The 14418-nt window shown below is 42.7% G+C and overlaps 1 protein-coding gene across 3 annotated transcripts in view; it reads left to right on the forward strand.

Annotated features, from left to right (window-relative positions):
• Nucleotides 1-12515, forward strand: part of LOC116738459 (proteasomal ubiquitin receptor ADRM1) — a 153966-nt gene extending 141451 nt beyond the window's left edge. The window contains exon 5 of one of the 3 annotated variants that reach the window (XM_031928265.2): nt 11866-12515. In XM_031928265.2, the coding sequence (XP_031784125.1) occupies nt 11866-12114 (249 nt within the window). In that variant the 3' untranslated portion in view covers nt 12115-12515. The remainder of the gene's footprint in view (nt 1-11865) is intronic. The other 2 variants (XM_031928262.2, XM_031928264.2) reach the window with 2 other exon arrangements.
• The last annotated feature ends 1903 nt before the right edge of the window (nt 12516-14418 follow it).

Raw genomic sequence — 14418 nt, forward strand, 5'->3', positions numbered from 1 at the left:
GCGGTGACCATAGAGATAACCAGCGATTTGACCACCGAAGGTTTCCTAGGCGCGTTCGCTAGATTCGTAGGACGTAGAGGTGGAGTGGCTGGTGCACAACCAGATATCTGAATACCTAGAGTCAAGACTCTACCTCGACAACTTCCAAACTGGTTTTCGCACTGGCCACAGCACGCAGTCCGGCTTAATTAAGCTGACTGACGATGTCAGGCTTGGGATGGACAGAAAGAAGGTCACCCTTCTACTTCTTTTTGACTTTAGCAAGGCGTTTGATACGGTGTGTCACGTCAGGCTACTCAGAAAGCTATCCTCTTTCGGCTTTTCTAAGCAGGTTATCCGCTGGCTTGCATCATATCTATCGGGAAGAGAGCAAGCAGTCATTGGTGACAACAATGAAATCTCTGCATTTCTACCACTTAACACCGGTGTTCCACAGGGGTCTGTCTTAGGACCCCTGCTGTTCTCGTTGTACATCAATGACATTGGCTATTGCCTTGATGCAGATATGTCCCATCTCATCTATGCGGATGATCTGCAGATCTACAGCCAATGCCACCTCGAGGAGCTCGACTCCTGCTCTGTCAGGATGAGTGCTAACGCCGAGAGGATTAGTAGCTGGGCTGCTTTGAACAGGCTTAAACTGAATGTTACTAAAACCAAGGCTATTGTCCTGGGTTCCCCCTATTATATAAATGCTTTACCTAATACCGCTAACACCTATATAAATATAGGGGGAGCCCAGGTCAATTTTGAATCATCTGTGCGTAATCTGGGGCTGGTGCTAGACTCCAAGCTCACATGGAAAGAGCACGTTACGCAAATTTGTAAACGTGCTCACTCTTTAATGTATCGCCTCTATTTCTTTCGGAAGAGCACCAGCCTCAGGCTGCGCAAACATCTGGTGCAGGCACTCCTTTTCCCTCTCATTGACTACTGCTCACTTGTTTACTGTGACTTATCACAAGAACTTGACCTAAAACTACAGAGACTTGTCAATACGGGGATCCGCTACATCTATGGTGTAAGGAGGGACGAGCACATCTCCCCTTACAGGCGTGAGCTGCAATGGCTCACCACCGCCGGACGTAGGAAATATTTTATGGCCTGTTTTCTAAGGAAAATTTTCAACACCTCTACACCATCTTATCTAGTTGCCTATTTTGATTTCCACGTCGCGCTCAGGCCTGTGAGGGGTGAGGTGACTCCACTGGACATTCCGCCCTTCAAAACGGAGACACTAAGGAACTCGTTTTTCATCAGCGCCTCTTACCTCTGGAATAGCCTGCCATCTCAAATACGTAACACACAATCCATATCTAACTTTAAAATACTAGCGAAAAATTACTTTTTCAATATGGAAAAAACTTAAACATCACACAAACATCCACACTTCCACTTTCATCTCATCTCACCTCATACCATTTCATTTCACACTCGTCACTCGTGCTATCACCAAACTCACACACGCCTACACCAAACTCACACACTGAATACCTTATACTTTTTATTTTACTTCTTTATATTGATATATGTACAACATAATGTACAATAATAAAAATTAATTAATCTAATCTAATCTAATCCTTTGTCTCTTTCGCTGCCTGCTACTCGCGTTCGGCTCGCGCCCGGTTCCGCGAATCGTATCTCGCGCGCGTCGAAACGTGCAATTCGGTAGAACTGCGCTACCGACTTGAGTCTGTGGAACTGCGCCACTGACACGAAGCGAAGATTCTCTCTGAGAATCGCACGAACACGACACACACACGAACACGACACACATTCTTCTTTTTCTTCGCAGCTTGTAAAATCTTCGAGAGGGGTTTTATGCCTCACGGCTTTCCCCTCTCAATTTGAGCGCGATTAAATACTCTCGATTTTCGCTCAATCGACTTCTTTATTTCTCCCACACCTCACTCCTTGCGAACTCGAACACACACGTAAAAAGCGGGAATATTCGCCTCAGAATATTTCGCGCGCGACAATTCACAGCCCATACTGCCCTGACAGTGTAAATCAGCTCCAGAGACGCCTTGAGATGTTTAAAGTAGCTAGCTACGCCAAGCCACACAGCCCAGACAGTGCGAATCAACTACAGGGTAGTGTGTGCATGGTTGAATTGGCAGCGATAAACAGTAAATTATCTCTGTCCTTGATAGCATTGCAATATATAGAAAAATCAGAAATGCAACACTGATTCAACTCTAAAAACAAATCACACAAACATATAGTGTGCTATCACTGCACAAAACACAAAAAATATCTGTTTAAAAAATAATAAACCCAAGAAAACAACAATACTTTTTGTGAATCTCGTGAATCGTCACCTAGACAGCATCTAGCAAAGAAATATATTAGCACAGCTATAAAGTCAGCAGGATCAGCAGCAGGAGTAGACACAAAAGCAAGAGACAACCTCCAAGCTAAAACTCAACTTTCTGGCTGGAGTTGCGTTTCTTTCCGTTGGTGCTGTTTTAGGTGCATCACTTTTGAATACCTTATGCACTGTCCTATATAAACAAGAATCGCTAGCAGCTGATCCGCGAGCGGGAACGCGATGAGCGAAGACTCCTTCAAAACACATAAAGGCGCCATAGCAGCATTTCTGATTTTCAAACTACTGAATACTGTTGCATCGCGTCGTTCTGCCGTTTTGCACTACGCACTCACTGATAATATCACCGGAGCAAGACATTACAGTGAGTGGAGGCCAGGGGCTACTTCAAAATGTCAAAACATACACAACAGGCGGCTGCGTAGACACATGCCAAGAGCGTAGCCAGGCCGCACCAGACCGCGTGTGGCGCGCTAGTTCAGACTCGGATGATGGTTGAGCACCCGTGTCCGTCTCGGGCGCCCTCGACTCCCACACGTGCTCAATTATCATCATCGCTTGACAAAGCTAACTTTCGCCCATAGTTAAGTAATGTACTATTAATCTACACAGACTTAATTCTTCTGTTTTTTTTTTTTTTTTTATACAAGTTCATAAAAAACAAGATTTTCAGTCTCACATGGGCGTGTTTTTCGTGACAATTTTTTGAATATTAGCGATTATAGACGCATTCCGTAAACCATTTAAACCATTACAACTCGAATGAGTGTTGAACCTTTCTAAAACAACTCGTCGCCAATTCTTCGGCACGTAGCTCTCTTCAACATCATGTATCGCTTTAATATTTTTTCGTAACACATGCACGATTTCTGCGTTTTTCAGACCTAAAAAAGGGCCTTAAAGTTTTACCTGGCGGGCGTTTGTCATTTTTTTGCCCGCAAATGCGGGCAAAAAAAATAAAAAGCGCCCACTAGGCAAACAACAATTAAAAACGCTGGCTAATATTTGTTTTGCCTGATGGTCTGAAAAAAGTCACTTTAGTCTCGCTTAATAGGTCAGAAAAACGCGAAAGTCGTGCTTGTGTTACAAAACAGCTTTTATGCAACACAAGCGTTATTTTCGCCTTCGGCTCGTGCTACCTAGCCTTCGAATTGTACTGCAAACTTCACACTCGGTCTAAAAGAGCCCGCTTTACGCCCTTGGTACACAATATACTATTTTTGCCCGCTTTTGCTAAATTAAGGGAAGAAAGCTTTTTTTTGTCCGCTCTTTGAAAAATTTGTAAAAATGATTGAAACATGTACTTACATATATTTAAATATAGGTATATGTATCATATATAGAACTAAATTTTTTGAGGTATCGTGTCAAAAAAGTCACCTTAGTTCCGCTTATAGGCACAAAAAACGTGGAATTCAATGCATGCTAACTATAGTGCATCAAGGGCTAAGCATGCTTTTTGACTAATAAAGCGTACTTTACGTTCTTGGTATACAATATACTATTATGTTTCTTTTCCAAGGAGTGCTTATAATAGTAAATTTTGGAGTTTGTTTATTTTCTAATAAAGTTATTGGAAAAGTTGATAGAAGTAAATTGCTTAATATGAACCTGAAAAGGAATAAAATCACCTATATTTTTGATTATATAAATGTAATTGATTCGAAATAATTTAATTTATCAAATGAAAAAGTATAAAAACTAATAGAACTAGCAAGTTTAGGCGCGCTCCGCGCGTTCTTTTTATCGTATCGTATAATGCAAAAGCATTAATGTCATTGTTCATTGTCTCTGATGGTTGTTTTTTCTTTTGCGTCAATTGAGTGCCGTTTCTTTATTAATATGGGTAAACTTCTCAGCAGAGCTGTTGATTTGCGACATACCTCGACTCGGCTTAGGAATCGGTTGATCGATAATCCTCTGCTGTCTCCGCTGAATCTGAAATCTCAGGCAACGACGTCGTCAATATCTGACATTTTGGGTTGACTTTTAATATTGTAATTTTATTAAATATTTGCGCTCGTATAACCACGATTTGCGTGATATAATTCGACAAAACACTTCTCCAGCAATAAAAATTTGATCGGTATGACTTGTAGTCTGGACTAAGATATGCAATAATACTACTATTCTCGTATTTCCATTGACTGATTTAGCAAGAAAAAAAGTATTGAGTTTTAGGAAAAGAAGAAGTCATTATTTCAGCGCTTGAAAATATTTTATGTAGTAATTTTTCACTCTTACAAATAATCGAGTATCTCATAACGTGAGAAATTGGGATTCTGTGTTGAGATAATATTTTAGCTTCTTAGACTTAATATGTAAATTCGACTACGCAGTGTCGAAATTTAAACGTTTGATTGTTTTTATTTAGGGATTAGCTCAAACTCCTCCTGTGTCGCTACAGTGAGTGCGTATGTGTCTTGGAGGGCACGACTCGGCTAATACATTTTTGTATGAACGTTTGGCTGTCTCTCTCTCTCTCTCTCTCTCTCTCTCTCTCTCTCTCTCTCTCTCTCTCTCTCTTTCTCTCTCTCTCTTGGACATAAACACCTGCAAGCAGTCCATCAATAACCACGACGCCCGGATCCGTGCCCTGGAGGACAATGCAGCACGCTCCAGTTCTAGCTCCACGTCGACCGCTTCACAACAGTCACCTACTTCGCCGGTAACCTCTGAGCTTATCGTCTCAGGGATATCTAACGACCTCAATGCCGAACTAAGGAAAATTGCATCGCTCTTCCTGCGAGCACTTCAGCTTCCACAGCTGGAGACCGACGTTTTGACCAGCGAGGCCTTTCCTCGTCCACGAGCGCTGCACTTATCTACGCTGCCACTCAACCCTGCTTCATCGTCAGCGATCTCCTCCAACGACATGCATCTAGCAGCCCAATCCATCTAGCCGTTTGTTTACGTCGCCGCGGGCCCTTTGACCGACAGTCGCAACCGATTTAAAAGAATAGTGATTAAATTTAAGTTTGTTTACACGCGCGACTTCGTCATCTCTACGAGTCACGGTTTTAAAAACTTCACAGCTAACACGGTGTTCGGACATCCGTTAAATTATATTATTGATCTTTGCACGGTCTACCCGAAACAAATATTTCACCGAGTCAAAACTCTTCACCGACGATAGAGATATGTCGGTGTCCGTTGACGGATATGATCGTGAGAGGCGTCGGTCGTGGTGGTGGGGTCGCTGTTTACATTCATAAGTCGCTTTGCTCTAAGATTCTCGCGACGTCTGAGATTCGCGATGGTATGAGCCCGGAGTATGTCATACTTGAGATCTCTAGTGACCGCGAAAAACTATTGTCTGCGGTGGTCTATAGACCACCCAAAAGTAGCCCTTCCGCACGCATTTTTCAACAAACTTTCAGTATTTCTCCCTAGGTACAGTAGCGTCGTGGTCACTGGAGATTTCAATTGTGACATGCTCTCCACCACCTCATTCGAATCTAAATATCTCAGCGATCTTATTAAGTCACACGCGCTTCAACTCGTTTCATCACCGACAACTCACCACGCCGTCAACAGAGAACGAGTGCAACCTCACAGGTGGCTAGATCTCTATATTGTGCACTCCCTAAATGCGGTAATAAACTATGTGAAGTCTGACGTGTCATTCACCTACGGGCATGACCGTATCGACCTCACAATTTCGTTCGCACGTCATCGCACTTTGGAGTACAAAATTCTTGATCGAAACCTATCGAGGCTGGTTGGCAATGTTAGTTTCTTAGACGACGTTAAAAGGGGCCTTAACTCACTTCCAGAAAATTCCGAGCTTAACTATATGGTTTCATATTTTAACACAACATTGACGGCCTCCCTCGATAGGTTTGCACCGCTCCACCCAATAACAATAACCGCCTGTCGGAAACCATGGGTAACTCCAGCTTTCCGTGCAGCTATTAAAGATCGCGATCAGTTATATGAAAGAGCTTGCGACAGAGATTCGTCTGAGCTCATGTCCGAGTACTGTATACGCAGAGCCGTGTTGTTACATGATCTGCGAGCTGCCAAAACAGGATTACGCGAGCGAAATCGAAACAGCCCAGCGAAACAACGGGCTTTGGGGTGCTCTCCGCAGGCTGGGCGTAGTCTCCACCCGCACAACATCACCTTTCTCTTGCTTTTTATTAAACGCCATTAATACTCATTTCGCATCAATTTCCAACGCACCCTCACCTCATCTCCAGTTTCCATGTAAACTCTATCTCACAATCGACTACCCCGCTATTTTTTTAAACCTATTAGCTTGGATGACGTCTCAAAGGCTTTGGCTGCGGCCAAGTCTAAATCGCTAGAACTTGAAGGAATATCCATAAACCATCTTTCAATTATCTGCCCTCACATACTCCAACCACTTTACAGAATCTTTAATAAATCTATTAATACTGGCTCTTTTCCCTTCCGCTGGAAGAAGATACTCATCGCACCTATACCTAAGGTCACCCCGCTGAGCGACGTGTCTAATTTTCGCCCCATTTCACGGCTGTCTGAGTGCTTCAAGCTACAGGAAATAATTCTAGCAAACCAGTTGCTTAGTTACCTTAAAGAGCACCATCTCCTAACCCCCCGTCAAGCTGGTTTTCGGGCGGAGCACAGCACTCAGACGGCCCTACTTGGGGTTTCGGACGACATTCGTTCGTCGATGGACAACTCGCAATACACTATCCTCGTTCTATTTGATTTTTCTAAGGCCTTTACACACAAACTTCGCTCATTCAACGTAACCGATCATACGCTGAAATGGTTTATTTCTTACCTTACTGATAGATGCTAGGCAGTACCTGACGAGGGCAGCACCCTCTCCGATTGGATCTCTACTACTGCGGGTGTTCCCCAGGGCTCCGTCCTGGGGCCCTCACTGTTTGCAATATTCATCAACGATCTGCCACAAGTCTTGGGGTTCTCCAGGCACATGATTTACGTTGATGACACTCAAATCTACTACAGCTGTAAGCGACATGAACTCCCGAACGCTATAAGCAAAATCTCTCAAGACTGTTATAGCTAGTTGGGCTGCTGCCAACAACTTCCCGACCATTACAGTTAATTACACCTCCATCACCTTACGTGCCAGAAGTAAAGAACCTCGGTGTTTGTATAACCTGAGACCTTGGTTGGGGGCGTCACGTCTCCCACATCTGTCGGCAAGTTTTCCGCACACTGCGCCAGCTTCGGCCTCATCAAGGAGCTCTCTCATTTGGTCTCCGGAAATCATTGGTCCAGTCTCTCATACTTCCTTTCTTTGACTACGCCTGTCTGGTGTACCACTTGTCTTTTTTCTTGCGGCATCCCAGATCTCTTTCTGGCTTTTGTCAATCGATCGTCTCCTATCTTTAAATACGTCCTTTCTTTTCAACGCTAAAAGGTCAATGGGTGGCATGCCTGCTACAATGCAGGCAGCATCGTCCGATACCGTACGGTAAGCGGACGTCACACTCTTAGTGCACTTTGCCTATACACGGTAGTCAACTTTCGTGCATACACATTCACCCGCATCGCATCTGCCCATATTGGGGATCCGTATAGCATAATCGATGTGGTTACACTGGCTAGGAGTAACCTTCGCTTCTGAATTGGTCCTCCTACATTTGGCATCAATCGTGCATAGAGCAGTGCTTTTGCTGCTTTATCACTGACTACTTCTAGATACTGTTTATAACTTAGTCTTGCATCGATGATGATGCCCAAGTATTTGATGGTTGGTTGAGAAACGATCTCATGTCCATCCACCGTGTGTGATTTCCTCCATCTACTTCCTACTGGAAATGAGGATAACTTCCGTTTTGTGACTAGCTAATTCCAGACCCAACTCTGTTAGCCATTCGTGTATTATACGAGTTGACTTTTCAGCTATGTCTTTCACCTCTTCTTTATGTTTTGCTACTACCATTACTGCTATGTCGTCAGCAAATCCCACGACTGTTGCTCCTTCAGGTAATTGTAGCTTTAGTACCCCGTCGTACATGATGTTCCAAGTTGGTGGGCCAAGTACTGACCCTTAGGGGACGCCTTCTGTAACTTTATAGGTCTTGTTACCGTCCTCAGTGTCATATAATAAGATTCTCTCCTTTAAGTAGTCGGACATCATACTTCTTATATATAAGGGCGAATCCTGCTTGCGGAGTGCCTCGTGTATTTCACTTCATCTGACCGAATCGAATGCATTTTTGACATCCAATGTAACTATGGCGCAATACTTCTTTTTTCCTTCCTTCCATCTTTTTCCCTCTATCGCTGTTTGTGCAGTGTCAATCACTAGACTAACTGCGTCCAGGGTTAAACGCTTCTTTCTGAAGCCATATTGGTGTCCCGCTAATCCACTTTTTTTTTAATAAAATGATCTATTCTGACGCAGATTATGCGTTTCAGGATCCTGCCTGGGGTATCCAGCATGCAGAGCGGTCTGTATGACGAGGACTCCTGGGGTGGTTTATTTCTTTTTGGCAGAAGCACTAGTCGCTGTTTCTTCCAGTTTGTGGGGAATGTTCCTTCTTCTGGACATGTATTGTTCAAGTCTACTAAGACCTCTGGATGATAGTAAATGGCATGCTTCAATGCAATATTTGGAATGTCATCCGGCTCTGGGGCCTTGTTGTTTCCTACCCTTCTGCAGGCGGCTAACAATTCCTTAATCATGTGGGATAGCCTTCTTATTCACACCTCTTTCGATGACACTTAGCTCTTCCAGTTGCCTAGGGAACAGTGTGGTCACTACCTAGTGTAATAGTTCTGAGAATTTTGGTGAAGGCACGTAGCTTCCTTTAATCTTCTGCATTAATATTTCATACTGTCGACCCTAAGGGTCTTGTTCGACCTCGTCCTGTAATTCCTTAAGGCACAGTCGTTTATTTTTGCGGATTTTCTTCTTAACACTGCTTCTAGCGTCCTTCATTACTTGTCCGCGGCCATCCCCGTTGTTCTCGTCTTCTGGCCCAGTGACACTCGCTATGTGCACACACAATCTCCTTGTTTCACGAGTATACTGGTGGTCGTCTACTGTATGCCACCCTACGAGGCATAGCAGCGTCACATGCTTGGGTAATGTTTACTGTCACCTGCTCCGCCTTGCTGTAGCAGCTGTAAACAGTGGCACCTGCTACCTTAGCCCGTATAAATTCTTCTTCACGGGTCTCCATTTTTTTACAGAAAGCAACGTTTCCACATCCGTAGACGTGTTAGGAGAAGCAGAGCTGCTGTAAATGTGTTTGTATGCGATCTTAGCGCGTACGAATCTTTCATTACGTCTTGTCACTTTTTCCTGGAAAGGGGCGTCTCCGCATGCCTATATCGCCGCTTTACCAGTACTGTCCATATCCCACAATGGTTTGTCCAGGTCTCTGTATTGTTCACAGACGATGCCTATGTCGATTCCTGTCTCACGAACATACTGGCTCAGTAGATCCTGTGGTGTCGCGCAGTGAATCATATTCAACCGCACTATTTTCATTTTCTTCGTCTGTCAGTGGCTTCTACTGCAGCTCGGTAAACTGGGCATGCATAGCTACCAGCTGCGTGGTCACTCTTCCCACCTGTGCCTCCTTTGCAGAGTACACAGTTGGGTTGGTTCTTACAATTCTTTGTTTTGTGCCCATCTTTTCCACATTTAAAGCAAAGCTAATTTCTGTTTTCAGTTACTGTGCAGTTTTTACCGATATGGCCAGAACCTAAACATTTATAACACCTAAGTGGCTCGTTTTTGCGGTTAGCCACCCGGATCCTGCAGTTAACCCATCCTATTCTGATCTTCTGTAGCTTAGTGATCTTAGCCGCTATCTAAGCTGGTACCCGTATCACTGCAATCTGCGTGTCACCATACGTCTTTCGCAGAGAACCTATCGTAGAGACTTCTATGATGTTCTCTTCGCCAATGTCCTTTTGTAGTGCTTCTAGTACCTCCTCTTTTGAGGTAAGCATGTCTAGATCTCTTACTTCGATGGTTTCTTTTTCCTGGAGTGCTTTTAGAATTTGACTTCTCTTGTGCGTTTAAGTTCTATCTGAAGATCTCCTGAAACTGTTCTGCGTATTTTATTTATGCTATTTCCCAGTATGTTAAGTGACAGAGCCGCTTTTATTTTTGACAAAATTTCTGCATAGCTCTTTGCTTCTGCAGTCTTGATGATTAAAGCATCCGGTCTGGAAGGTCTTGCCCGCGTCGGTCCACCCTTGCTGGTCTTATTCTGGTTTGTAACGCCAGGGACACTTTTATCCTCTTTGCTTGCTTTTTTCTCCTTTTTCTTTGACTTTCTTGTGACGACTTTCTGCCACGTTGCCTTTTTAAATTGATTTTCCGCTCCTTTATTTCCTCCATTTCTATCCTGTAGAGTAGTTGGGGCTGCCTTTGTTGTACCCGCCTTCTGAGATCTGAGACTCGGGGTTGTCTGGGTTTTCCTCCTCTAAGTTCCCGGGCTCTGGCATTGCTGTAAGTTATTTTCTGCCATGCAGAGATTCTTATAGCTTGCTCTTATGATTCGGGCAAAATCTTTAATTTGCTTCTGCACATTTTGCCTGTCTCTGACATAATCTGTAAGTTCATCGATTCTGCTGCCAAGGCGATCCAAGTGCGCATTCCTTTGCGTTATGCATACAGCTCTCTTATCCCTGTCTGCATCAACCTCCATTTCCATATCACCTGCGACTCTACATGCAGCAGTGGTCAGGTGATAAACCTCTGCGGCTTCTGAGTGAGTTCACTTCCCCCCCTCCCCAAACTCCATTGGGCCAGCGTCGACTACCGGGGCTTTTACCCTATTGGAATCGACGGCGGGATTGGGCACTGTGGCTTGACCCGCTTGGGGTGGTAATGTTATTAACTCACTATCCATGTTTGATTTATCTTTGGGATTTCTTTCCCTAGCTTGTTTGGTCCGCGAAGCATATTTTATTTCTGCTCTACCCTTCGGCCGGTTGAGGAGACTTCGACGCACCGATGAGCATTCCCCTATCCGCCACCCAGGGGACGCTCCACATACGAGGTATCGGCATCCCCGCGCGCGTGTGTGTATGTGTGTGTGCGTGTGGGTGTGTATAACTTGCCTCAACTTGTACTGCAAACTTCATACTTAATTTGTATAAGTTTACTTTATGCTCCTAACGCACAAGTACTATAAAGTGCTTCTTACAATATTTTTTTCTCTTAGCATAGTTTACTTTTTTTTGTAATATTATCTTATAAAATATAAATAAGCTCAAAAATTTTAGTGTGGAATTAAAAATAAATGTATACTTTTAATAGTATTAATATTTATATTGTAGTCTTTATTACATGTTATGGTGCCAGCATCGAGACTGTTTTATTATATTTACGTACAGATTTCTTGGTTTTTATATGCAGACTTTAAATAATAAACTAGATAATATCGTAAAGCTATTAATCTTTGAGCTTGTTAATATTTTAAATAGCGATAAGAGTGGTGGTATTCGTTGGTCGGTTGTTTGCTTTATCAACAGCTTGTTGTAGCTGATGTACATTATGACCCTGTGTATTTGGCGACATAAATAATATTGCTATTTCTGATTAGCTACAACATAGCTTTTGTCCGACAGAGGGGCGTAGCGAGCGAACTAAGCTCAGCCATCCCAGCGGCCATCTCCACATGCGAAAGCCTGGAGGATTTAATAAGTACATACTTGCCGGCCGGCGACAGCCTTTCAACCACTCTTTCGTCTCCTCAGTTCTCCCAGGCACTATCACTATTTTGGTCTGCTTTGCAGTCGGGCCAGGCGGCCCCTGTAGTCCAGCAGTTTGGTTTGGGGTCCGAAGCTGTTAATGCTGCAACTACTGGTAATATCCATGCTTTTGTCAATGCTCTTGAGACCGAGGCACTAAATAAGTCGCCGGCGAGCGATGCAGAAGCTGTTGATAACTCTGATATGATGAATACAAAGAAATCTCAAGAGGAATCTACAGGTAAACTAAAAAGTGATCAGCCAGATTCCAAAACCGATACTATTAATCACAAAAAAGATAATGATGATGATGAAGGCATGGCTCTCGATTAAATTTCTTCTTTATTGTTCTCTAATTAAAATAATAAACATTCGTAAAGTCTTCTAATATTCATTTTGTAACCTTCCTAAACAATGTTACGTTTTTAATTCGTCTTCTATTTTCTTTTCAAAGTGATATTGCAATGTAATGACAAGTAAATAAAGAGTACATTCTGCGATATTCATGTAGTTTATACAATAAATTTGGTTTAGATTAACATATTCAAAATCAAAGGTAAGAAACTCTATTATTATTCTCTTTCAAATATATTAATGTTTTGAAAATTTTATTAGATTAAATGGGGGCATTAAAATCATATCCAAATATTAAAAACACAATATCAATCTAAACACTTAATAAAACTAAACGAAGAAAGATTATATTTAAATTTTCGTACGTTGCAAATGTATGCACATATAAGAAGTGTTTTGCAATTATAAATAAAAAAAAATCGTATAAAGTGTTGATATTAAAGAAAATTATAGAAAAAATTGAATAAAAATCATTGATGATTCTTGATTTTGTTATGGAGATTCTATCGTTAGGACAATAAGTTAAAAAAGCTATGAAAAATCCTCTATTTTATTAAAGTCCCGTGAGTTGTGAAGCCTCTTATATATTTTTCTTATAACTAAGCATCCTTAATTTTATTAGAGGGCTTAATTTACCCGTGTGCTGTGAGGCTTCTTATATCCTTTTTGGATTACTTAACATCCTCTATTATACTAATGGGCTTAAGTACCTGCGTGCCGTAAAGCCTCTCATATCTTTTTCTAATAGTTTATCATCCTTTATTATATTAAGGGGCTTAACGTACCCGTGAACCGTGAAGCCTATAAAATATTTCCTTGCAAGAATTCAAACAATGATTGAAAAGCGCTGCTTTCGTGCAAGATTTTAAACAAAGATCGAAAAGCGTGTATCCGTTTTGCCCTTCGTTCGTGCAAACTTTCGATCAATGAATTTATTGATAAGGTTAGGCTTATAGAAAGAGAGGGAGAATCGAGAAAGTAGCGCGACAAAAGAGAGCGCGCTGACCATTGAAGCGCCTATAGACACGCTGTAAGAAATAGAGAGACGGGTGACACGAAGGAGCCCGAAAGAAAGAGAAACAGACAAGATAGTTTGGAGCGGAAAGATTAGAAAGGCTCCTTCCGATTCTAGTTGCGCTAACTAAAGCCACCGGCTAATGTACGAGCCGACGGACACGTCCTGTTCAGCAGCGTGACTCCACGGCCATTGAGACTGACCAGAAAGAAACCAGTCCGATCACCAAGGTACAGCAGCAGGGCTACTGCATTCAGCGTGGCCGTAAAACCGAGGGCGAGAAGAAAGCGTCGTTCATCAATCCGACCAGGATATCACGACGACCTGAGCATCAACTCCGGCGCCGGCGCATCTACGACACAACACCTGTAAGTCTGCCGTGCGTGTTAGCATCGAGCTAACTTAGTGCTCTGTTAAGTGACGAAGTTACTGGATGAATATTCAGAAATATTAAATTAAATGAAACAAAGACAGCAGGAAAAATCCAGAAACTTCGATGCTTAACGAGCGCAAGAAGTAACCCTAAACCAAAACAAACTTCTCCTCCCTCGGCTGAAACCGCGCGTGCACAGTCGACGCTGCAGTTTAGCCGTTGACCGTACTTAGGCCCATAAGGCCTAATGAGTAAGAAAGAGAGCGCGGCTAAACTGAAGTGCGAAGGAGAAGTAAAGACCCTGCGTGAGAGAAAGCCATGACGCTTTCTTCAAGCTTCGCCTCCCCCGATTTTTCATTCCTGTGTGTGCGATCCAAGAGTAAGGACGCTATTCAAGAGTTAAATTTTATAATTATATTTTTGAGTCTTTAATTTGGAGTTTAGTCTTAATTGTGATTCCGTCTTGATCATCATTTACCGAAATTTTGTCTCATTCCATTTGAAAATTATTTGAAGTCTCCAGGAACAAATAAAGGAATTTTCTGAAATAATTGAGTCTAAGAGATTACTTGATTTGAGAGTTTTGATCGTCAACCTTTGGATCATCCCCGTTAACAAACACAAGTAAGTCGTTCTCGTTAATAATTTAATTTTCCTTGGTGT

The sequence above is a fragment of the Nasonia vitripennis genome, assembly GCF_009193385.2.
Source record: "Nasonia vitripennis strain AsymCx chromosome 4 unlocalized genomic scaffold, Nvit_psr_1.1 chr4_random0005, whole genome shotgun sequence".
NCBI classification, from domain to species: Eukaryota; Metazoa; Arthropoda; class Insecta; order Hymenoptera; family Pteromalidae; genus Nasonia; species Nasonia vitripennis.